General features: G+C 34.4%; 6 protein-coding genes across 12 annotated transcripts; 2 read left to right on the forward strand and 4 right to left on the reverse strand.

Moving 5' to 3' along the window:
• Positions 1-3,250: 3,250 nt before the first annotated feature.
• On the forward strand, positions 3,251-4,262 carry LOC139898572 (E3 ubiquitin-protein ligase Os04g0590900-like). Its single transcript, XM_071881324.1, has one exon. It carries the CDS (start codon positions 3,251-3,253, stop codon positions 4,010-4,012), a length of 762 nt encoding a protein of 253 aa, XP_071737425.1. The 3' UTR covers positions 4,013-4,262.
• Positions 4,263-4,962: 700 nt separating this feature from the next.
• Positions 4,963-10,575, reverse strand: LOC139898573 (zinc finger CCCH domain-containing protein 56-like). Of its 7 annotated transcripts, none has more exons than XM_071881325.1 (3): positions 10,456-10,575; positions 8,366-9,620; positions 4,963-6,078 (listed from the first exon to the last, which is right to left on the reverse strand). In XM_071881325.1, the coding sequence occupies exons 2-3, from the start codon at positions 8,907-8,909 to the stop codon at positions 5,858-5,860; spliced, it is 765 nt and encodes a 254-aa protein (XP_071737426.1). In that variant the 5' UTR covers positions 8,910-9,620; positions 10,456-10,575; the 3' UTR covers positions 4,963-5,857. The 7 variants fall into 7 exon arrangements, 6 of the variants coding, with proteins under 6 accessions (XP_071737426.1, XP_071737427.1, XP_071737428.1 ...); XM_071881326.1 differs by having other exon boundaries at positions 8,366-9,604; positions 10,456-10,560; XM_071881327.1 differs by lacking the exon at positions 10,456-10,575 and having other exon boundaries at positions 8,366-9,351; positions 9,433-10,366.
• Positions 10,576-13,056: 2,481 nt separating this feature from the next.
• LOC139898574 (uncharacterized) lies at positions 13,057-15,657 on the forward strand. The gene is made up of 5 exons (XM_071881331.1): positions 13,057-13,462; positions 13,863-14,001; positions 14,679-14,764; positions 14,877-15,023; positions 15,414-15,657. The coding sequence occupies exons 1-4, from the start codon at positions 13,172-13,174 to the stop codon at positions 15,003-15,005; spliced, it is 645 nt and encodes a 214-aa protein (XP_071737432.1). The 5' UTR covers positions 13,057-13,171; the 3' UTR covers positions 15,006-15,023; positions 15,414-15,657.
• A 2,044-nt stretch (positions 15,658-17,701) lies between these two features.
• On the reverse strand, positions 17,702-18,487 carry LOC139902048 (inositol-tetrakisphosphate 1-kinase 1-like). Its single transcript, XM_071884706.1, has one exon. It carries the CDS (start codon positions 18,485-18,487, stop codon positions 17,702-17,704), a length of 786 nt encoding a protein of 261 aa, XP_071740807.1.
• A 231-nt stretch (positions 18,488-18,718) lies between these two features.
• On the reverse strand, positions 18,719-20,113 carry LOC139902049 (uncharacterized). The gene has a single exon (XM_071884707.1). It carries the CDS (start codon positions 20,111-20,113, stop codon positions 18,719-18,721), a length of 1,395 nt encoding a protein of 464 aa, XP_071740808.1.
• Positions 20,114-20,274: 161 nt separating this feature from the next.
• On the reverse strand, positions 20,275-22,330 carry LOC139902050 (uncharacterized). Its single transcript, XM_071884708.1, has 4 exons — positions 22,211-22,330; positions 20,913-21,112; positions 20,643-20,826; positions 20,275-20,484 (listed from the first exon to the last, which is right to left on the reverse strand). The coding sequence occupies exons 1-4, from the start codon at positions 22,328-22,330 to the stop codon at positions 20,275-20,277; spliced, it is 714 nt and encodes a 237-aa protein (XP_071740809.1).
• Between the last annotated feature and the right edge of the window lie 3,575 nt (positions 22,331-25,905).

The following is a 25,905-nucleotide window of genomic DNA, read 5'->3' on the forward strand; positions in this document are numbered from 1 at the left end:
AACAAAAGATGTTGATTCAAAATCTAAGGGAAGAAACTTGACAGTCACTTTTGGATAAAGTTGTTGTTTTTGTGAGTCAAATAACATTGAGGATCCAAAAATGACACAAACGATATAATTAGATCTCGTTCAAAAAAAAAGACAATGTGATTGTTGAACATCCTTATCAAGTTGATGTGTTCATTGCTGCTATTGAGGTTAACTGCATTAGTTGAACTCTAGATTCAGTGAGTCCATGACAAAACTTCTTTAACTCAATGTTGCTTTGGACCTGAAAAGATCATTAAAAATGATCTTTGTAAATTAGCAAAAACTTTCTATCCTTCAGACTTTACAGAGCATAAAATTATTCAGCTAAAACTTGAGTTGCGACATTATGAGCTAGATGTGTCTAATCATCTTGAAATGAATAAGATTCAAACGGTTGCTAAGTTATGTAGAGGCTTACAAGAAACTGAGAGGTCGGATTTGTACCCTTTGCTTGATAGATTGATTCGTCTTGTACTAACTCTTCCAGTTTCAACCTCAACAAGTGAAAGAGCTTTCTCATCAATGAAAATTATTAAAACAAGACTTCGTAGCGGCATGAGTGACGCTTTTCTAAAAAATTGTCTGATTCTTTACATTGAAAGGTATATTGTAGAAAGAACTTCTACTGATGTGATGATAGATGATTTTGCTTTAAAGAAACCTATACGTGCCCGACTTCAAATGCCTAGGATATTTTCTAAATTGGCTTACTTTTTTGTGTATGTTTTATAATTATTTAACTTATGCAATTGTTTTAACCAAATTATTACTATTGATAGGTTACTCAATGAGACTACGGATCGACGTTGCAGGAATTAATATATCTTTTTGAAGATTTGTTTTGAAAAAATTTATTAGTGAAGTATTACTATATCTCATATTCTTTTGAAAAACTTATTAGTGTAAGGAACTAATGAAGTATTACTATATCTCATAGTTGTGGTGTGTATATAAAAAATTTATGTTGATATTTAATTTTTGTAAAATGCATCCCCTATCCATGAATCTTGGCTTCGCCTCTGCTTATAATAATTATCTTCTTCTGAAGATCATTAGGATGAATGAAGTTATAAGCAGAGGCAGAGACAGGGGGATGCATGTGGATGCTTGCATCCTCCAACTCTTCAAATAAGCGAATAATAGTGTGTTTAAAAAATGTATATTACTTGCCAATATCCCCAACTAATAAACACAAACAACCCTGAAATATAATTAACATAAGTCTCAAGATATAGTTAACGCTTTGAGTTTGGTTTTCACAACAAAGATGTTGATTCAAAATCTAAGGGAAGAAAGTTGGCAGTTATTTTTGGATAAAGTTGTTGGTTTTTGAGTCAAATAACATTAAAGTTCCTACAATGACACAAACTTACAAAGATATAGTTTGATCTCGTTCAAAAAAAGACAATGTGATTGTTGAACATCCTTATCGAGTTGATGTGTTCATTGTTGCTATTGATAGTCAGCTGCATTAGTTGAACTCTAGATTCAGTGAGTCCATGACAAAACTTCTTCAACTCAGTGTTGCTTTGGACCCGAAAAAATCGTTTAAAAAATGATATTTGTAAATTAGTAAAAATGTCCTATCCTTCAGACTTTACAGAGCAGGAAACTATGCAGCTAAAACTTGAGTTACGACATTAATATATTATGAGCTAGATGTGCTTGATCATCTTGAAATGAAAAAGATTCAAATGGTTGCTAAGTTATGTAGAGGCCTACAAGAAACTGAGCGGTCGGATTTGTACCCTTTGCTTGATAGATTGATTCGTCTTGTACTAACTCTTTCAGTTTCAACCACAACAAGTGAAAGAGCTTTCTCATCAATGAAATTTGTTAAAACAAGACTTCGTAGCGGCATGAGTAACTATTTTCTAAAAAAAATTTGATTCTTTACATTGAAAGAGATATTGTAGAAAGAACTTCTACCGATGTGATAATAGATGATTTTGCTTTCAAGAAACCTAGACGTGTCCGACTTCAAATGCCTAAGGTAATTTTAAAATTGGCTTACTTTTTTGTGTATGTTTTATAATTATTTAACTTATGCAATTGTTTTAACCAAATTATTACTACTGATAGGTTACTCAATGAGACTACGGATCGACGTTGTAGGAATTAATTATCTTTTTGAAGATTCGTTTTGAAAATCTTATTAGTGAAGTATTACTATATCTCATATTCTTTTGAAAAACTTATTAGTATAAGGAACTAGTGAAGTATTACTGTATCTCATAGTTGTGATGTATATATAAAAATTTTATGATGTTATTTAATTTATGTAAAATGCATCATCTATCAGTGAATTCTCGCTTCGTCTCTGGTTATAAGAGATATCGTTAGCCACTGACGGATATGGCTAACACAGTTTACTAATTTACTTTTTCTTAAACCAAATTAGTAACGGTAAATAGTAAATTCGAATAGTATTCTAAAAAATGTTGATTTGCTTATGTTAGATATATAGCTATTTTTTAATAAATAACGTTTACGTTTATAGTTACGCATCTGATCTGAAACACCCCTGAATCCAAATAAACGTGTATATTTTACTAATTATTACTCGTTATACAACATATATTTTATAAATTCAACACAAATATAAAGCAATACAACTTATATTAGTGCACAATTTTAATAATAGATTCATTATAAAATTAGTGAAGTGTCGCCCCATAATTTTTCTATTTGATTTTTGATGTTAATAATAATTGAAGCCATCGCACAATTATAATGTATCTCACACGTGTATATGATATTATGATCATCTTCTTCTTATAGAAAATAAAGAATATTATATATAATTTCCAACTACTACTTACCTTCTATTATTTTAAATAAGATAAGCACATTGATTACTTTCATGACTTCCTAACCATCACTTATCTAATATCATCATAAATATAAAAATTGAAAGGTGAAGAAATAACAATGAACAAAAATAAATTATAATAATAATTAGATAGAACAAGAAAAAGTGATGAAAGCTACATTTCTCCCTTCATACATGCTTTGCTATTAACCTTTTATTCATCTCTTCAAGTTTTCTCCTTTACTTTAAAATACAATGTATTTGCAAGAGTCAAGTTGTCATTGATACACTAGCTAGAGGTGTCTTAAAACCTCTGTTTTAATGTATCAACTCTTATGAGCTTTGCTAAAACCTCTGTTTTAATGTATATTTTAGTTATAAGGTTTTTAGTGTACAACTTTTGCTAATATGGGGTCTTTAAAGGATCCAAAAACATGGATTCCACATATAAACCCTAAAGATTGTTCCCAAAACGTTTGCAACATATATTGCACAAAATGGTGTAAATATGTCATCCTCTCTTCACCACCACCACCATTAGTTAAAGATGATTTGAGTGGCGCCACTCTCTCACCGGTCGTCATCATGATCATTGCTCTTATTGGAAGCTTTTGTCTCTTGATTGCTTACTACTTTATAATCTCGCGATATTGTTTAAGGAATACTGCAATGTCCGTGTTGTTAACAAGAGGGGTTGTGAATCAAGAAAGTCGTGATACGGAATTGGGAGTGGAAGGTCATGACCAAGAACATGATCATTCGAGTTATGTACCTTGGCTAGTTTTAGGTAAGGGTTTGGACGAGGCGATGATCAAGTCAATTACGTTGTGCAAGTATGAAAAAGGAGATGGTTTGGTTTCATGTACAGATTGTTTGGTTTGTTTAGTAGAGTTTCAAGAAGGTGAGAGTGTTAGGCTTTTACCAAAATGTAGTCATGCTTTTCATGTTCGTTGTATTGATACTTGGCTTAGAACTCATTCGAATTGTCCATTATGTAGAGCAAATGTATGCTGTGATGTAGAATCTTCACCAGTCATCTCATCATCACCACCAACACCACCTCCAACACCACCACCGCCTCCGCCACTGCCATTGATGTCAGCGACGGCTAGTGAGTTAGGAGAAAGAGGTGGGACCATTGATATGGTTGAAGAGCGTGGAAGGGGATGAAATGATCACAATCTGAGGGATATTTATCCAAAGTTTCTAGAGGCCAAGTTTTGTTCTTTAATGAAGCCAAGCAAATTGCACAAGAAAAAGTTTGATTTAAAGATGATGCATGATCTTCGAAAACTATAGCTAGGGTTTAAACGTTGTTCATGTAAATCATTTTTGTAATGGAAAACATCATATTCAAATGTTTCAGGAGAAGGTAGATACATTTGGGTCTAGGATTTTGTTTTGAAGTGTACATTATGTAATGGATAGTATGTTTCTAGACATTACTTGAAGTGATTCATGTAATTTGTAACAAGGGCTATGTTTTAATGTCACAGTTATGCTTTGTCCAAGGAACTAAGTAATGTACACTGGTATACAGAACAGAGTGAATCATCTCAAAGCAGAAACGTGATGTAAAAATGCATATAAATTCTCATGTCACTCCTCACACTACCTTACTAGAAGAACCAGATAGTACATGACTTCTTGATAATAGTGACCGTGGCGGAATATAGCGATGGCAGGTAGGGGCATCCACCCCATCTTATTTTATTTTTATTTTTTTTAAATTACACTAATTTTTTTTAATAAAAAATACTAAGATTTTTATTAATGTTCACGTACCTCTGCTGACGATGAAAAATTTATTAAAATTTTGCACTTGCTCCATCTATATTTGGGTTAAAGTTCCGACACTGGTAATAGAGCTTGAAATTGTTGAGGGGCCAAGATCACTATACTATAGTGATCTAGATTGATTTCTAGGTTGATTGTTGAGAACACAATATTGTATGCTACGATTAAGTTTTTCTAAAAAGTATACAAATATACAATGAATAAATTGTGAACTTTTGATTGACATTACAAGTTGCCACAGTTTTGATCATATCTTCTTCATCGGACTTTGATTTAATTATTTAAAAACTTAAATTAAATGCTCGTAACTAAAAGTGCTACAATTTTCATTTTTATTAAGGGGCCACAACCCCTCCATGGCCCCGATAAAACTCCATCCTTCTTGATAATATCAAAGTTCATTATAAAATACATCTTACCTAATGGATACAGTCATGAAATCTACCCTTGTGTGAAATTGACCAGCTAAGTTTTATAAACTCAGCTTTCAACCATTAAAGTTGCAACTGGTTTCAGTTTCCATTTTTGAGCTTCACAAATTTTTCTAAGAGCATGTCGATTAAAAGAGATCTTCATCGGCGTTTCTCATCGGGCAACGTTACCCACTCTGTTGTAGTGTTCCTATCTGTGTTCCTCCCCGGTGTCTCCCTATGAACGCCAAAAAATCTTTTCTTTTTCCTTGTTGGTTGATAAATACATTTGTGAACCCATTTCAACTCTACACTAACCTGACACACTCATCCACCTTTCAGCTTTAGTTCATAGCAAGGAGTGGTAATATTTCCATTGTAAGTTTTCAACTTAACCTCAAAAAAATTGTTAGCTAGTTTCAGCTTTCCACTTTGGACATCTGTTTGGCGCAAGAATAGCTTGTTTCTAACCAACGTGCTCGTATCACTTCCAATACCCTCTAATGGTCTTCCATGTGACCCAAGTAATTGAACATATTGAAACAGGGTATATTGCTAAGACAATAAACTACTACATTTCCACACATCACAACCCAAATGTAAACAAATTGCAAATTCAACAAGCACCAAACTAGAGAAAAATCTCTTAAATCCAAAAACTTTCAACAAAATCCATAAAAGTAGTTGCAAGTTAAAACCATCAAATTCCCATCAAGTCAAATTTTCACCATGTCAAGTCAACAATAGTCATAATAGTCCAAGTATTAAATTACGCCAAGGTAGTTTCAAGCTTTTCCATAAAAATAAGTTACTCGATATCATCAATCCAATCACCATATATGCCGTTGATCTTAACAGGCCACTTAGAGATGCGTTTCTGCACTCGACCTGGCAGCTGCGTAGAACCAGCTGCACCATCAGCTGATGAGCCAGAGGCTCCTACCAATGAACGAGTGGCTGCAACCACATTTGGAAATGTAGCCCCTTGGTTGTTGGGGTTAGCCGCTGGTCCACCAAATTTTTGAAGTTCTGCCATTAATAAGCATTAGTTCAAATATATAAAACGACGTCAGAGAAACTAATTAGTTGACAAACTTGCATTAGTTAAAACGATAATTTGCTATAGAATCGTGTTTCTTATCAGTCCTGTACTGCTTATCGTACTTGTGGATGTTGTTATGAGCTTAATACAAAAGTAAATGTGCATATAAGCTTTGAATTTGCAATTTTGGTCATCTGACAGTCAAAATAATGAAGCTATTTGGATTAAATTACGTTTATGATATTTGTTTAAGGGTCAAACTTGTGGTAGCTAAACTGATAATGGCTATGCAAGGTTGCAAATCTCACTACTCGGAGAGCAACGGGTCGGGACTTTGGAAGGAGTAATCGGCAACTCAGGGATTAAACGGGGATTTATCGGACTGGACCTTTTATACATTTAAATGAAATTATATTTGTAAATATAGAAGAAAACCATAACATTAACATAATTGTCTAAAAACATAAACAAAATCGTTCGTTTGTTCAAAAACTCTAAGATTCTAATTTTAAATCATATTCAAATGATGACCAACATTGACTTTGACCAACAAATCCGATTTTGACCCATTAACCGGCAATGGCTGATTAATTAAACGGATTTTAAAAAATCGGATCAGTGTGTTCTAAAAAAAAAGTAGTCGAAGATCAGGGGTTTTTTACTATTCATGATATGTCTAGTACCTACTGATATAGGTATCTATTTTCCATAAAGATTTTAGGCACGTGCAATGCAACTAGTTGTCATACAAATAAAATTATATAACAACCATTACTTACATAAACATAGAACTCCGGTCAATACAAGAACATGTTCATAGGATAAGATGATATGAATTTAGATTGAACTACATCAAATATCCTTTTATCATAAGAAAAAGATCAATTAATCAAGCGGTTACAAAAATTATTACCTCCAAAGTTCCACTTGTGGTGAGTTCCACCCAAAGTTCCACTTGTGGAACTTCGACAAACCCGAAGTTCCACCGCTCCCCTCCGAAGTTACTTCATAAGTTCCTCCGAAGTTCCACTCCCAAGTCCCAAGTCCTATTGACGTTGAGTTTGGTAATTTTTATTATTATTTGTTTTTATTCTTTTTATATTGGTCCACGTAACAACATTGAACCACTCCTTTTTACCTTCGAGAATTCCGAAAAAACACTAAACACCGAATTTGACGCATCACCACAACCTGTGCGCTAATTACAAAGTTTTATCTTTTTTTGTAACATTTCTTCACCTAAAGTACTTCAATCCTATAACTATCTCCACATTTAAGACTTTACATACCCTTCCATTCTTCATAAACTCTTTTATCACAAAAACTGCCAACTTATTTCTTAACATAAAAGCAAGAAATAATAGAAAACACTAGCGAGTATTTGGTAAGACACCATTTCACTTGGTATAAGGTCAAGATATCTAAAAGTTGCTTAACGAATGCCACAAATGCACTTCAGCATCTAATTCTTGATTGCATATAGGAACTCAAGTAATCATCATAGCCTCCTAGGGTTGCATTCAAATGCTTTCTTCATTGCATGTGTAGTAGAGTGTATAAATGTTGCTTGCATAGATATTCAACGATTCCTTGAGAGTCTTGTGTTTCATTAAATAACGGTGACAATTTCGACCAATCTGCTACACGAGTCGATTTGGGATGTGACATATCTAAAACTGGTCAAACAAGTAGAATGTCATCCAAAGTCTATTATAGTGCATATAACCTCCAATATCAACTTTAATGAAACATCTAGATTGTCATTTCAAATCTGTTGCGTTTGTAATTATAACTAAAACAGTGTATATATACATACATAATTGAACGAAGATGTGTTTGCGGGTCAACCCAACTCTCCCCGCCCGTTTCAACTAGTACCAGAAGTGACCCTTCAAACTGAACACACTTTCACCATTATCCAACCTGCCCTGCCTAGCAATTTTACCTACTCATAACAAGATTTACCGTCAATATATCAACTTCACCTCTCTAGTAAAATTTTCTAGATCCATTTTCCACATTGAGATCTAATTCTAATCTAATGATTATAGCAGGGTACAAAAATAAATGTATCTGTTACAAAAACATTAATCTAATTGCCAATTGCATATGAAGTTGCAATATTTGCATTTAGATACTAAAAATAGCTCAAGATAGAAACTCAAACCATTCATGGATGACAAGTACAAGCAATTAACTATGATATCCAACATAAAACAATACATATACATATATACATATATAATAACACAATTAAAATTAAATGAACAATACCTGCTACCCCATGAGCAAATAAACACTTGCTCCCATATTGACAGTAACCAGCTTGCTCCCACCTCCTGCAGATCCTCGTACGCCAATTTATCGGCTTCACGGTATCATTCGATCCTTCTTGTTCAATTGGCACTGCTGGTGGCTTTGCTGGCGGCATAGCTGGCGGCAACAGAACCGGTGGCCTTGATGGAAGCGGTGCTAAAGGTGGTGCTACAGGTGCTGGTCCTACACTCCGATACCTTGCATCAACCAAAAGTATAGCCGTATTTTCCCGGTTTCTGCTTACATCATCGTGAATAAACACACATTCATCACCAAAAGGACAGCTTCCTTTAGCAAGAAATGTCTTGCAGAGTCTCGTTTTGCGAGATCTATCGATCTCCATTGTGAATGCATCCCCTTCATCAGTTAGATCAGGATTAGCATCAAAAGATGTATTGGGATGCTCAAATTCTTCAAGTGAAAGAGGTTTATTCACCTGGTTGCTCGATTCATCTCCACCAATTAGATGAATGACATTTTCACCATTAAAACCAGAATCCATTTTGATATTTGGCGGTGACGGCAACAATCGGGAAATCTTAAAGAAGTTAATACTAAAAAAAGTAGGAAACCCTAGGATGTATATATAGGTAGTACAACTCCAAAAACGACGTCGTAAACTAATTAAATGTTTCTTACTGAAACTAAAGAGGATAAGATCCCACTATAGCCAAAATATAGGCGTAAATACATTATAAATCATTGAACCGTATAATCATACATTCAAATCCTACAATCACAGTTCAAACAGATGAAAAAGTGATGTCTTAAGAACAATACAATCTTTGTAAATGGAACAAATCCACACAGCAGAATCGTAAAGATACCATATCAACTTCAATAATTATAGACAATTGTGATACTATAAAAAGAAAATAATTCAAGAAAACAATTATCCTCAAATGAACATATATCACCTGTATCAGGGGAGTTTTGTCTGCATCCTGCACATATAACAACTGAGAAAGAAAAAGTGCAGTAATCATTTAAACAATATATTTCAACTGTAATAAGAGTATTGATACCAGTTGGGACCATGAAGGCCAAATTCCGTTTGCTTAGATCCCTGAAAATGTATTTGTTTTGTTCGTGATAGAAAATGTGACCCAAATGAACAAATTTTCCGAATCCAAATCGCTGATACGATCATTATGCCATTCTAAGAGATATATACAATTGAAGAGCCTAGAACCAGCCCTACCAATAGATTCAACTGAACCAAATTTACAGAGCATTTCACGAATCACTTTCAGCATACAAAATAATCAAGCAATATGATACACGTATGATTTGAAAGATGAGGAGCATAACGCTTAAAGTCGTTTCCAAAGTAACACAACACTAGCTGATAACGAGGGTGTGTATAAGTGGATATTTCAAGTGCTTATAGCTTATTGTGCTATTTTAAACCAAAAAATGCTGCGTTTAGCTTATTTAAGAAAAAAAAAACACTCTTTTAGACCAATAAAATGCTGCTTATTTCAAGCACATAACCATCCCAGGATAGCCTAATGGTTGGGGTCCTGATATACTGGTTCAAACCTCACTAGCAGCAAATCTTGGCCAGCGAAAAGGGTTGAAAATGGTCACGTGTTAACCCGGTTTGGCCGAATACATTGACTAATTTTGGATCCCCTGAATAAGGGAAAACCTTAATCGTTTACCCATTTCCAGTTTATTTCAAGCACATAAGCACTTCACTTATGAACGCCTAACAGTAGACTTGGTTGAATTTCTGTATCATAAATTTATGATGCATAATCACCCTAATAAAACATAACACATAGCACATACATATAAAAACAAACACAGACGGAAACAGTATAAATATATAAGTGGTTACTTCCTTTTTATCCCCCAATTAGAGAAAATATATACAAATGATGCGATAATCACCAGTAGGTTTAGTGGTAGCAGAAAAAAAAAAAAAAAATCAGTGTTTGATAATTAGAGCTGAATCAATTCAATCAAGTACTGATCCGTATCAGAAAAAAAAGAGGGGGGGGGGAACAAAATAATGTTTTCCCAAAATACGTATAAATACATACCTACACAAGGAAGAAGAGTAGTAGATTGAATGAGCGTCATAATATTTGGGATCTGGAGAAAAGATCTGTCCATTCGCTTCATCTTCGACGGTGCTTGACCGTCTACGGTGTACTATTTTCCAGAAACAATACTATAATACTATGTAATTTAGTTTAGTTTAGTTTAGTTTAGTTTAGTATGGAGTATTAGTTTTTATTTTATTTTTTTTACTTATTATTCTTATATTTAATTATTTATATTTATATTTTTGCTAAAAAAAACTAAAATCATATATAACCATCGATCTTTCGTCAATAGATGAAATAACATATCAAATACAAAGGGGTCCCCGACAAACCTCGCAACTAGAGTGCTAACCTAACACAACATAGTCAAAAAGCTAACTAAAAGCGAGTCGAGCCGAATCATAATAAAAAACTTAAAGAGAAACAATCAACACAAAACAACATGCTAACCAAAGGACATTACTCCTACGCCAACAAGAACCAACGACACAAAACAAGATCACAATCTACAAACCACACCATAGCACGAACGAACAAAAACATATCACGGGCATCCGAGTTTCTTATCGGCAAGAGAAACTTTCTTCCCTATCGGGCCCAGTTTTACTACCTTTTCATCGACCTTAGAAAGATTCATCGATTTACCAGATAGAGACAAGAACGCATAAGATTTAGGCGTGCCGAAAGAGGAGGATCACGCAAGCTTGCCCACAGTCGTAGACGGTCCGAGCACCGATTCAAGAAAAATCGCGAACAATAAACTGAGGCTTCCCTTAATTTAGAATCAACAACATCGTCACGCAAACAAAAGAATCAACCCCGCCCGATTTAATCGTCTTTGCATTCTTTTTAAAATTGTTGAATACCGATTCATACTTATTTGAACCAAATTTTAGTTTGCCTTCTTACACAAAATCTCACAAGCCTTGTCTTAACACGTGCAATTTTTTTAAACATACTTAACATCGTCAGACACAAATGGCACTCAATATTGCCGGTAGCCGAAGCATCATCAACCTCTTTCAAATAAAAAACAAGAGCATTAATAGGATCAACAAGATCAGCATCGATCACCATACACATGAGGCACAAAACTATATTCCACGAACAAATACACCAAATCCGATTTACAAGACGACACACCTTCATCGATTACCTTAGCAGCCGCACGAACACCCTTGAAACTAGAGCCATCAAGGTGTGTCAACTTATAAATCAAATTTGGGTCGTGGCTCGTGGAGAATAGTTTTGTGCCTCTTGTGTATGTGGTCGTTGCTGATCTTGTTGATCCTGTCAATGCTCATGTTTATGATTTTAAAGAGGTTGATGATGCTTCGGTTACATGCAATATTGAGTGTCCATTTGTGTCTGACGATGTTATGGGTTTTCAAAAAACTACATGTGTTTAGATAACGCTTGTGAGGTTTTGTGTAAGAAGGCAAAATCAGATCTGATTTTAAATAAGTTTAAATCGATATTGGGCACATTTAAAAATAAATCAGACACGATTTAATGGCATTGTCCATATGGTTTACCTGAAAATTGCTAATTTGTTCCCTAGTAGTCTCCATGATATTCAAATTTTAACGTAGATAGCTCCAACTGACAATCATCAATTTTTTCTCGATAAATCATATCACATGCCAATCATAAGAGTCATTTAAGCTTTCATCCTCCTTTATCAAATATTTTATCTCATCCATCATGTCATTCCAAACCACAAGAACGACTAAAAACACTCTAAAACTCTTCCCAATCTACTTTAATATGATAAAAAAAAAAGCCTCAGTTCTTCAAATAAAATTTGTACACTTGAATCAACCATGGTGAATGAAATCTACCAGATTCAAACGACGATAATGCGTACAATTTTAACCAAATATACTGTATGTGTTTAATTTGTTGATATAAACTCTAATCAGCGTAAAAAGTCAAAATTCCTCTTACATTTATCGAGTTGTATTGGATTCGTAACAATACTTTGAAGTATATTTATTTATCAGTTATAGTTATATTTATTTCGTTTAAAACTTTAAAATATTGATTAAATTAAATGCGTTATAAGGGGTTAAAAGGATAAATGGTTAAGGACCAAATAAGAGGTAAAGTAATATTGAAAATGACTCATAAATATATAAAATATAACGGAAAAGTTAACCATCGTTAATATAAATGATTAATAAGGATCACATTTATTAAATAAAGTACCATCTACATAAATTAAATATAAAAGAACTAAAGCCATTTTGTATTTGTATATGTAAATTACAAGACCAACAACCACCGAAGCTTAGCTTGAGTGGTATGTGCTAAGATTCAACTTAGGGTACTAACAACTCAGGTTCAATCCTCAATAAGCCAACATCAATGTGGTTTGGAAATGTCTTTAATGAGGTTTCCCAACCTTCGATGTTACTGTCAACATCACCGTAAATTGGATTTCCTCTTAACACGCGTGTATGAATGACAAATGAGAGCATTCAATTTCAATATCACATTTAAAAAAAAAAAAAAAAAATACAAGACCAACAAAATATTTATATAAAAAATCAACTTAAGCTGGCTCCTATCCTAAACACACCATAAAAATCTAAAACATAGAAAACGTTGTTTAAACCCAAGCTAGATCACCTTCGCACTTTCTTTGTTCCTAAATCCAAATCCATCACCACCATCTCCATAACCAAAACCCAGATCCCAAACAATCATCATGAACCAACACAACCTTCCTTCAGACCCACGTACCACCACCACCACCGCCGGACTCATCCTATCCAAAACACAAACCTTACAATCGTTTCTCACTGCATCCGCCATAAACCCTAACCTTTCCCCACACCTCAACCAAATCGCATCATCACTATCTCTCCATCCATCTTCTATACCCTACACATCTCTCCGCTCCATTTGGGTCGCCTCCGACCCATCAACCCGACCCGATTTATCATCATTGTTAGCCGGCTCAAACTTCGTTCTTAACAGCCCCCAACCTCGTGAAAAGGTAATCAATTTTCATCCTCTTTTTTTTATTATATTGAAATGATTGAAATTTAAATACTTAGCAGTTGATATAAATAGAGTATATTATAAATATAAATTTTTAATGTATTGAATGTGGAGGTGTTTTGTTGTAATTTGAGTTGTTTAAGTAATTGTTAAAAATCTGATCTTGATTTAAAATTTATGGTTAAATTGATCATAAATGGAGAAGCAGTAGCTGTGAATTGTAAAAAAGTGATTTTTTAAATAAATGTGAAATTATATCTTGATTTGAAATATAATAATTGTGCTGAATTTGCATATCCAAACACTGGTGAATTAGGGCTATTTGATTGTGATTTATCATTATTGATGATTTGCAATGTGATTAATTGTTATCGTGTATATGTATGGGTGGGTAGAGTGAGGAACTGAAAGCGCGGCTTAAGAAGTACGAGGAAGCGGCTGAGCGGAAAGCGTATAAGGAGCTAGTGAAGGACATTACACCAAAAAGGGACGAAAGTGAGCCTTTTTCTTCGTACAAGGATCAAATAGGATTTGGTGAGTGAGTTCTTTCTGTGCCTATTTCCTTGTTTCTTTTCGTTGCTTTGAAGATAATACGTCTCTTGATTAATTAATTGGTATATTTAAAGTCCTTCGAAGTGAATTTGTAGTTGGATCTTTTGGTGGTATAGAGAAATATGTATCTTTGAATGTTTTGATACCCAAGATTCAATCTTTGAAAACATGATTTGGGTGGTAATTTCATAGTTCTTGTTGATTAGAAGTGGCAACTCAGCTCATCTATGAGTAAATGGGTTGCATTGGTTTACACTTCTTGCCTAGAGGGTGACAGGTTGAATGGACTAAATTGTAGTTACCTTACTCTTTTAGCTAAGATGGAAACTGGTAAACAGGCTAAAAGTCACCCAGATAGTATTCAATACGCATGAAACCTTCTAAATGTATTTATTTATTAGAAAACTATAGATTATGATTATTATTGTAAAATATACATTTATGCAAAAAAAAATTTGTAGTTATTTTAACACACTTATTATTCACAATATTCAAAAAAGGGGGCGAAAAAGTGCTTTTGGGCTGACCCAACCAGTTTTGATTCACACTAAAATAACTATTCATTTTGACCCGTTACCCAATGCTCCTGACCCGCCCTATTTTTTTTTTTTTTTTTTTTTTTTTTTTTGCATCTAACGTTGGTCTTGAATTTTTTCCAGGTTTACATGTCGCGCTTACGATGTTCACATGCTATTTGGTTGGATATTACACCTTCAGAGCATTGTTCGGCCATAGTCCAGTAATGGTACTAATTTAAAACTCAAAACTTTCTTATCTGTTGAACACTTTTCAACATAAACTGATAAACACAATGTACGATTATAATCAAACATTATTTTGTCTTCACTGTTTTTCAGCATGCTGCTGGAGGCATCCTTGGATTGGTTTTGGGCATGCTTTTAGAAACGGTCCTGTTTATAATAAGAACTAACAGCCAAGATCGTAAGACCACATTCACTGCTTCTAAGTTAAAGAAGAATCAATAGATTATCATCTCTATAAAGGTAAATATTATTCAATTTTTCTTTCATGTTCAACCATAGCATTTAGCAACTAGGAGCTAGCATACAAACATGGCGTCTGTATGGATGTGTACATTTTGAAATAAATTGAAAATAAATGGACTGTAATTTCTCTTTGATACGTCCATGCATGGCATGCTCTAGGAATCTTTGTGCGATCATTATTACATAGTTAGACTTAGTATACTCTTTGTTAGGATGTCAATTGTTATAACAAAAACTGGCCAACTTCATCTTTGAATGCTTAGTTTGACAAAAAATAACACATTATACTATCTTTTTAGTTATAGTTTTTTTTTCCTTGTAAAACTTGTTGTATGTAAGTAGATAATTTTGTTAAGATTGAGAATTACAAGACAAATTTAATTGCAGGAAATGAGAAGAGATCTCACCCAACAATTTTATTCGGAGATCATGAAGCATTATGCATGACGATACTCCGCCTTCCTGAAGGACAACAGACGGAGAAGATATAATATGGAATGACTATGTATGGGAGTACTATTTGTTATATCTTTTTGCCATTGTTTTCTTGGTCTATTTTATTTGATTAAATATTTTGGTTAAAATCTACTGTAAATTAGAACCACACTGATGGATTATGGAACTATAAGTTTGGAGTAAAGTAAAACTAACAATTAGAACCAAACTATACTTGTTTTATGACTATGTTTGAATTGATAAAAGCATGCTACTGTGTCAAGACGCCATAGACGATCAATATCTTTATTGCATGAGATTTGTATCTTTATGCACATACATCTACCTTCCAGATCTTCAGTCTTTTTCCCGTTTTTAGTTGTTTAAACATTTACTTTGGATGTTTGCTTGATTTGTAACAATTGTTAAAATAGTATCAACATAGACATTACGTATCGGATTTTTAATTCCTATCGTCAAACACACATCGTGGAAGCCAACCAGTCTTTTGCACAAATACTAGTGTAGACTTTTGCTTCATGTTTCTCTTTTTCTTTCTTGTTTTTTATTTTGTTTTTTTAATTGAAAATACCTGAAGTATATATAAATACAGGTAAGCTTGTTATCTTCTTGGACATATCTCATGTAACTTACATTTAGCAACTTCGACTGTTAATTTCTCCTGGCACCATAAAATTTTCAACCCGAAGGACTAAAAGTTAACCATCCATCACTACTGTGTAAGATTAACACAAAATCTACAGTAAAGGGACATTCATGGACAAGGTAAACAGTGAATTGATAATGAGCTTTACCCTGATCATATTACAGATAATATTCACATAAACAATACTACAGTTCAACTGAGAAATCTCATCTTCTTGATCAAAATGGGTTGCAAAAATAGATTTTCAGGGCTTAAAATTACAAACAGGTGTAACCTCGAAGGCATGGAATCTGCAAGTGCAAACTGATCTTAGTACTGTTTGCTTCATAATGTGTACTATCGTGTGTGGAACAATGCTGTTTTGTTGAGAGGCAAGTCATTCAGCATGCTTTAAGGGACACCATCCTTAATTTTAAGAGGTCAGTGGGTCACAGGACATAGATGTATCCATTCCACGAGAGCATCACACTCCAATCAGGTAAAATAGAGTCACAAACGAGTCAGTCACGATAGTCAAAGGACTTCATAATGTTATTTTAGCTTACTTGATGTTTTTAATGTTAATGTTTATTGAGCTTAAAAAGAGATTATTGTCTAACAATCAAATTGAGCATAAAAGAATTGAACCTGCAGTTGATCAAAGAAAGTTACAGCTAGTATCATGTCTCCTTAGATGCATAATATACGGTACCAGTACCAGATATCGTGTGGTGCCACATAAAGAATCCTCTTTTCCCCATGAGAAAATGTGCACAATGAGCTAAGGGGTTGAAAATATAACCAATTTTTGAAATCTTGAAAGTAGTTCAGTAACCGCATCTGTTTGTATACCACTGCTGCCATTGGCGGATCTACAGTAGGCCCAGTGGTTGCACGGGACACCACTGAAATACACGATGTAGTGAATTTTTTTGGGTTTTTAACTAGTGACACCACTGGATAGTGTACACTTTTTTGAGTGACAATTGAAATAAAACATCTAGTAGATTTTTTTTGGAATTTTAACCGGTGACATCAGTGACTAACAATCCTAGATCTGCCACTGACCACACTGCATATATCCCTACTTATTTTAGCTCAGTGCCACATACTACACATTCACCACATTGAGCTAACGATTGAAGCTAGAAACATTACCAAAGTAAGGATATCTACAGTTAAAAGGAAATACTAACATTCTAGCTCTAGCATCATCATTCAAAAGGCAAGATTAACTAATAAAAGTTGTAAAGGCACAAAATTTGATATTCCCAAAATATGCCATGTAAAGAAACATAACCTTCCTACAAACTTCACAAGACTATAAAGAGTACCTGTCCCCAAGCAAACGATTGAAATGTACACGATCAACAAGGAACATCAAGCAAATTGCCGTATGCAGGCGAAATCAAAAGTAAAGATTCCTATTCAGGACCCCTGCACTAACAACTATCTAGATGAAAAACGCCCAGAGCAAAAGCTCCCATCGATCAACAGCCCCAAAGATCAAGAACCGCCTTTTACTTGAGCAAAACCGCCTCCGATCTTCAATCTCCATGTACCTCATCAGATCTTTTCCGGTTCTCCTTTCATTCTAAGCAGCAGAAACAGTTCGAGACCTTGTGTCATCACCGCACCTACCATTGTCATCCACTAACACCATCAATTCTTTCTCACTGTCGAAACACAAAGATTCTTTCTTGTTCAAAACATCACAAAAGAAATCAGCAAGCACAGATTCATAACCAGGCATCTTTGCGTACCCAGGGAAATAGTTAATATCAATAACAAGATATCTATTCCCAGCCTTGGTATCCCTAATCACGTCAAAATTAAACAAATGCCGTCTCATCGCCTTACGCAAACCACAAGCAATGTTAGTAATCAAACTCATTGGTGGCATATCAGCATCTTCCAAATCCGTCATCTTATAATACATATCATCATTCCTTTCAACAGAAGTTAAATTCGATACCTGCGAAAATGACAGCGAGCCACTCGACTCGTAAATCACAACCTGTTTAGGTATCCCAAACGACGCCGTTGCATCGTTTTTCATCTTATCAATTTCAGACACAACATCAAGCATCGAAATACGATTATGCAACCGCTCAATTGCATCAGGCAAGTCAATTACAATACTACTAGGGTTATAAATCAGGTACCCACAAATCTGTTTACGCCAATCGTCACCGTACAATTTATGAATCACACAATCAAACGGTCCTTGATCCACTAACGGTTTATCAGTATCGATCTGCATTAGATCAATTCCACGTTGTTTCGCTAAATTCACCAATGATTCCTGAATAAAACTTTGTCGTTTCTTCAATAACAACGCGTAACCTATACTGAATCGCTTCGTACTCATTTCCGTCATTATTGAACAATTTTAATCACAAATGCAATTGAATCACTTATAACATACGAAAACTAGGGTTTATGGATTTTTGGGAATGTATGGAGACACAGAGGTGTATAGGTATCTTTTTTTACGGCAAAAAGGAAAAATATATTAATCAAAACAAACATACAAGCTGGATATACCCAAAGCCCGAAACAAAACAACACAAGGCACACCAAAGGAGCCAATACAACACAATACAAAAAACTAATTCAAACTATATCTGTTGTTGATCCATATTAATCCCCATAAGCTCGCCACTTTAAGAACTGCATCTGAACATTTCACCCTAACAAGCAGCAACTTTAACCGAATAAAGCTGTTAATCACCTCAATTAATTCTTCCACAGACCTCTTTTTGTGCTTAAAAATCCTAAAATTCCTTTCTTGCCACAAGTAATACACACTAGCAGCAAGAACTAATCTGTTAACAATATTCCAGATTTTACATGTAAATGGATACATAGCCAACCTTTGAACAATTTCCTGGAGTTTACCAGTCAACCCTTTGAAGATCAACTTTGACTTCATACTTTTCCATATCTCAGCACTGTATTTGCACAAGAAGAACAAATGGCTAATTGAATCAGGCTCTTGACTGCAGAAAGGGCATTTTAGCACTTGATTAGGCAACCATTTTTGGACTCTATCCTGAGTATTTAGGCGATTTAACATAGCCAACCATAGCACAAAAGCATGCTTTGGGTCAAAAGACTTAAAACAAATTACATGATACCAATTGACCACATTTCTATTACTTCTAAGATCATTCCACACTTGTTTAGTAGAAAATTCAACTTTATTACCATCATTGGCAATCCACTTGATCACTTCCTCACCATTAACCATAGCAACATCAACATGAGGATAAACTTTTTGTCTGAGATTCATCAAATGCCTCCAACCCCAGCTGTCTTTATAATCTCCAACAGTATCCCAGATACTCTCTCCATTAAGTTTGACAACATTGACCCATTTGCCCCAAAGAGAATCCTTTTGGGTAAGAATTCTCCATAAATTCTTAATAACAAGGACAACATTCCATTCTTTTAATGATTTCAAGCCAAGGCCACCTTGATTTTTGGGAATACAAACATCCTTCCATGCAACCTTTGCTTTCCCTCTGCAATTATCACTTTGACTCCATAGAAAACATTTTAAACATCTTTCAATTTCCTCAATGACTCCACTAGGAAGAATATAAACTGACATCCAGTAAATTTGCATAGAGGACAGAACAGATGCAACCAACTGCAACCTACCAGCATATGATAATTTCCTATTCTTCCAATTATACACCTTAGCCTTAATTTTATCAATAAGACACTTACAGTCACTAATACTCAATCTCTTTGCAAGAAGAGGGACACCAAGATACTTCATAGGTAAATTACCAATTGTAAAAGGAAGAATGTTTATAATTTTACCTTGAATATGAGCAGGAACACTTCCAAAGAAAATTGTACTCTTGTTCAAATTGGGAAATAAACCAGACACTTGGCTGAATTCATCTAGGCTTTTCTTGACCACTATAACAGACTTTTCATCACCATGACATAAAACAAGGATATCATCAGCAAAGCATATGTGGGATAGAGTCATTTTCTTACATTTGTAATGATATTTGAACCCAGGATCTGCACTGATATTCTTCTTCAAAATTAAAGTAAATACTTCCATAACCAAGGTGAAAAGATAAGGAGAAATTGGATCTCCTTGTCTAAGGCCCCTGCCACCTTGAAAATACCCTTTAATCTCCCCATTTACACAGATAGAAAATGATGATGAAGTGATGCAGGCCAAATCCAATTGATCATTTTCTCATGGAAACCAAGCCCTTTCAGCAAAGCAACCATGAACTTCCAATCTACAGTGTCATATGCTTTTTTTTTTTTTTTTTTTTGAAAGGCAAGCCCCCCAAAGTGTAGCAAGTGAGGATTGAACTTGGGTCCCTTTGGAACTTTCCAAGCATCCTACCACCAAGCCAACCCCTTGGGGTTAGTGTCATATGCTTTTTGAATGTCTATTTTTAAAGCACATCTCTTAGCACCTTGAGCTCTATTATAACCTTTCAAAACCTCTTGAGCCACTAGAATATTATCATGGATGGATCTGCCATGAATGAAAGCACTCTCTGATTGCCATCAACAAGCTTATTCAGGCCAGTTTTAATTCTGTTTGTGAGGACCTTACTATTGCACTTATACAACACATTACAGCAAGCAGTGGGTCTAAAATCAGACACTTTATTTGAGGTTTCAAGTTTAGGAATGAGAGCAATCAAAGTAGCATTGACTTCCCTCAATAGCCTCCCACTACTGACAAAACTCCCTTACAGCATCGCAAATGTGTTTACCCACCACATCCCAAGCTTTTTTTAAAAAAAATTAAAGAAGAATACCCATCAGGCCCAGAAGCTTTGTAATCATCAATGTCAAAAATGGCTTCTTTAATCTCAATATCAGTTACAGGAATCACCATGGCATCAGCATCAACATTACTTAGGTTATTTGAAAAGATGTCACCAATATCAGTCAAAGGTCTACAAGTATTGCTGTTGCCCAAGAATTTTTGAAAATGATTGACAAACTGGTCTTCAACCTGCTCACCATTGTATCTAATGCCATTTTCATCACAAATGGATTCAACTCTACTTTTCTGTTTTCTACCTTTTAAATGTTGAGTTCCCAAAATAATTAAGGATTTAATTATGACAAAACATCAATTATGTACACTAAAATGTTATGTACAACCAGCATAGGTTTATTTATGTATAGACAGCAAATGTTGCTGTATCGAGTGTTTTAGTATGCTGCCTGGTCTACCAGCACAAAGTAGACAGTATTCTTCAATAAGCACATGATGAGTGCCCATCAAATCATGAAGGTCAAGTGACTCAGCATAGAAGAACCAGCATAGCTGGTAAGCAGCATACTACACGAAGACAGCTATGCTCCATTATAAGCATAGTGATTTCCCGAGTGGTCTACATCAATTGTACTATTCAACAGAAGTCAAAGACAAAGTTGAACAGAAAAGGACACACGTCGGCGGCTGACAAGTGACCTTACAAGACCACGCGGGAATGCAGAAGTTTAACGCATGTGCAGACATGTGTAATACTTTGTCAACGCCTAGGGAACCCAACATTCTATTTGTTTATTCAAATAGTGGTGCCAAACCGAATTGGAGTGTTCCTGCAAATAGCTACCAAAGAGGAAAGAAGAGAGCACATTCTCTGATGCAGTTGTCCCCACAAGTACAGACATTCAATGTACCAATGGACAATAGATCAATTACATGGATATTAGGACTACTATAAATAGAAGTATCCACTATTGTAATAACTAGTGCTGTGGGTTTATTTATTTAGAGTCCAAACGTGTAATAGCTTAAGATATCCTCGATAGCTATAACTTAGGTATAATCTGTATCAACCAACTGCTATTCCGCCAAGAACAGTTGTAATTCTTTGTGATTCATATCAATAAAGAATAACCGTTGAAAATTACCTTTGACTCTTACTTAAATTACTTGCTTGAATACTAAACTGTTATATCTGTTAAGATAATCAAAAAGAATTGTATTCACCCCCCAATACTCCTGTTGTTAATCAAGAGACCAACAAATACTGTGGAAGAATTTTAAGTTTTTATCACCTGCATCAAGCCAATGGATCTTAGCTTTCTATTGAAGTACAAGTTCCTCCTTTTTTGCTTTTTCATATTCTATAAGAGATCTAACAGCTTCATTTTTCATTTGGCCATCATGAGGATTCTGTTCCACCTGAGCTTGATGTCTTTTCACCTTTTCTCTCATATCTTTAACTTTTGTGAAAACATTACCATTCTCTCAATTTAGCTTGTTTAAATCCTTCTTAAGCATTTTTAACTTTTTAACTACCTGAAACATTTTATATCTACTAACTTGTATATTCCACCCCTTCTCCACAGTACTAAGAAAGTTATCATTACTGATGTCAAAGCTAAGGGGTATAAAATACTATTAAATTTTACAAGGAAATACTATTAAATACGATACAATTTTACACAAGATATTTATTTATTTATAGAATGGATATACTTAAACCTTGCTACAACACTTATAGGCAGTGTACCTAATCGTACAGTAGTGTAGTTTTTAGTAAGTCCGGTTCGTTCCACAGGGAAAATCTTTAAACAAAGCTTAATGCTATATTAGTTTACTTTTATAAAAATACAAATATATATATAAGTAATATTATTATTATAAAGGGGGGTTTTTACCGTTTAATGACCGGTTTGTCGATTTTAAAACTTTAGTCGCAGTTAAAACCAAATGTAAAATAATAAATAAATACAAGACTTAATTTAAAGCGTAAAGTAAATATCGATAATGAAATTGCGATAAATAAAAGTGCGATAAAATAATCTTGCGATAATTAAAAAGTACGAAAATTAAAGTGCAATACAATAACAATAAATAAAATGCGATAATTAGAAGTGCAATTAAATATAAAATAAAGGAAATTAAATATGAAATAAAAGAATTATGTTTATTTAAACTTCCGTAATCATGATGTTTGACGTGTTGATTTTAGTTTTATGCTCATGGGTTAATTGTCCTTTGTCCTGGATTATTTAATATGTCCGTCTGGTTTTTGTCCATAACAGTCCATCAGTCATAAATATAAAGTGCGAGTGTCCTCGTCAAATTATCCTTATACCCGAAGTTAAATATTCCAACTAATTGGGGACTTAAACTGTAATAGAATTTTAATACTTTGTTTAATAATTACACCAGGATGTCGACTGAGTGTAACCCAAGGTTTTAATACTTTGTTATCAATTATGCCAAGTGTCCTTGTACATAATTTCACCCCTGTTTTAATAATTCTAGTGGCTATTAATCCATTCCCGTGTCCGGTTAAATGAACGATTATTCGTACATATAAATACCCCGCCCATCGTGTCCGATCGAGTGTATATGGTAATTTATAGGGACGCCCAATTGTAAATCTTTATATTAACATTAACAAACTATCATTTAGTTAAACAAATATAAAGCCCATTAATAGCCCATAGTCTAATTTCCACAAGTGTCGTTCTTTTGTCCAAACTCCAATTATGGTACAAAGTCCAATTACCCAATTTTAGTAATTAGCCCAACATCATGATTACTTCGGATTAAATAAGCATAATAATAACTTAGCTACGAGACATTAAATTAAAAAGGTTGAACATAACTTACAATGATTAAAAATAGCGTAGCGTTACACGGACAGAATTTCGACTTACACCATTACAACATTCGCTAACACACCCTTATTATTAGGATTTAAAATTAAAATTAAAATTAAAATATAAATATAAATACTTTACGTATGATGAAGAGAAGAAAAGATGTGTTTATTTTGGCCAAAACGCGTTGAATTTATAGGACCTGGGCTGGATTTCAGAGCCATGCGATCGCATGGATTTTGTGCCTCCAGGCCATGCGATCGCATGGCCAGCTGGGAGAAGTTACATATCTTTGTTTTCTTTATTGCCGACGTTTATAAATAATAATATAATATATAAATAATTATAAGAATTATTTAAATATTATATTTTATTTATGTGCATAGTTAACTTGTAATTTTTAGTCCGTTGCGTCGAGCGTTGAGAGTTGACTCTGGTCCCGGTTCCGGATTTTCGAACGTCCTTGCGTACAATTTAATATCTTGTACTTTGCGTTTTGAATCTTGTACTCTTGTAATTTCGAGACGTTTCCCATCAATATTTGGAACCTCTTTGATTGTACTTTGTACTTTTGAGCTTTTTGGACCTTTGCGTCTTCAATTCATCGAATCTGTCTTTTGTCTTCACCTTTTATTATTTAAACGAATATCACTTGTAAATAGAACAATTGCAACTAAAAGCTTGTCTTTCTTGAGGAATAATGCTATGAAATATATGTTCGTTTTTAGCATTATCAAATATTCCCACACTTGAGCGTTGCTTGTCCTCAAGCAATATAGTCTTGAAATACTAGAATCACTTCTTTATTCTTCACACTTTGTACATCAGTGATTTCTTTACGGCGGTATAAACAATGGTAGTAACGATATGGTTTACAGTCCCACATGACTATAAAAATTTTGTAAGACCCAAATATTTATTGTACATAATGTATTTAAGGTATACTATGTGTGTATGGAGTGTGCACAACATGTAGGTGTTGCTTGCTCGACCGTCGAAGGAAAACTGGACGTTGTTTGAGGTACAAGGTGTGTACGTAACTTTTCAACCCCAAATAAAGTTTGTGTTGATGTTTCAAAGCCTTACCATTGGAAAGAAAATCTTATTACGTTTCCAACGATATTTGATTCATCGAAAACGGAGCTACGGACAAAAAGTTATGGCCAAAACAAGTTTCTGAAATCTGACCTGCAGAGTGGAGCAGCGCTCCACATTGTGGCGCGGCGCGCCGAATGGGTCAGAAGCAATTTTCAGCCTTTTTAAAGGCTTTAAATGAAGGGTACTTTGGTCTTTTCACTTGGGGTCGGTTTAGGGTCATCAAAACTGATCCTTTGATCAGTTTGGATCAAATTCTCACCAACCAAAACACTCTCAACCATTTTTAGAGAGAGAGTAAGGGTTTAGAGAGAGAGGGCTTGATTTGGGGAAGAAGGAGTCGATTTCTCACCAAAGCTCGGGTTCTAAAGTTGTTCCTTTCGTTCTTGGCTACGCGGTGATAGTATTGGTAAGCTCAAACTCCGAGTTTCAATTATTTGATTTGATATTCAAGTTAGGGTTTGAGTAAATTTGTTGTGAAACCCTTTTAGGTGATGAAATGGGTTTAGTGATGCTAGTAATCGGGTTTGTTGTTAATTGTTGGTGGATTTCGGGTTGGTGAACTATTTGGCCATGTTTAGAACTTGAAATTTAGTTTAATCACTTAAGTTAGTGATTATGGAAGTATTGGAACCCATTTAGGGTTATTTGGTTGACTAACTTTGACTTTGGGTCAAATTAGGGTTTCGTGGTGATTATGACCCAATTGGCGATTTAATGAAGTTTATAAACTTAAAATGGATTAAGTTGAAGTATAAAACCGAGTTAAATGTGTTTTGGTGTCAAAACTTGCAAAGAATGAGATTTTGACCTTTATGGGTCAAAATTAGGGTTTAAGTGTCAAAATGGGTATGACACGTGTTTAACACTTGAGTTCGGGTTTAATTGGCATATTAGGACCATTCTCACTTGTGTTAGTGACTATTGGTTAGTTTGAGCACGGTTTGTGCTTGGAAGTGCATTTGGGTCGAAATTGCACTTAGTGACGAATTGGGTTGATTTGTAAATCCACTCTAAGTGTATTATTGTAATTGTGGTAATGGAATAGGTACTTTCCATTGGCGAGTTGCGGATTACTTG

This window comes from Rutidosis leptorrhynchoides, chromosome 3 (assembly GCF_046630445.1).
Source record: "Rutidosis leptorrhynchoides isolate AG116_Rl617_1_P2 chromosome 3, CSIRO_AGI_Rlap_v1, whole genome shotgun sequence".
Classification (NCBI taxonomy): domain Eukaryota; kingdom Viridiplantae; phylum Streptophyta; class Magnoliopsida; order Asterales; family Asteraceae; genus Rutidosis; species Rutidosis leptorrhynchoides.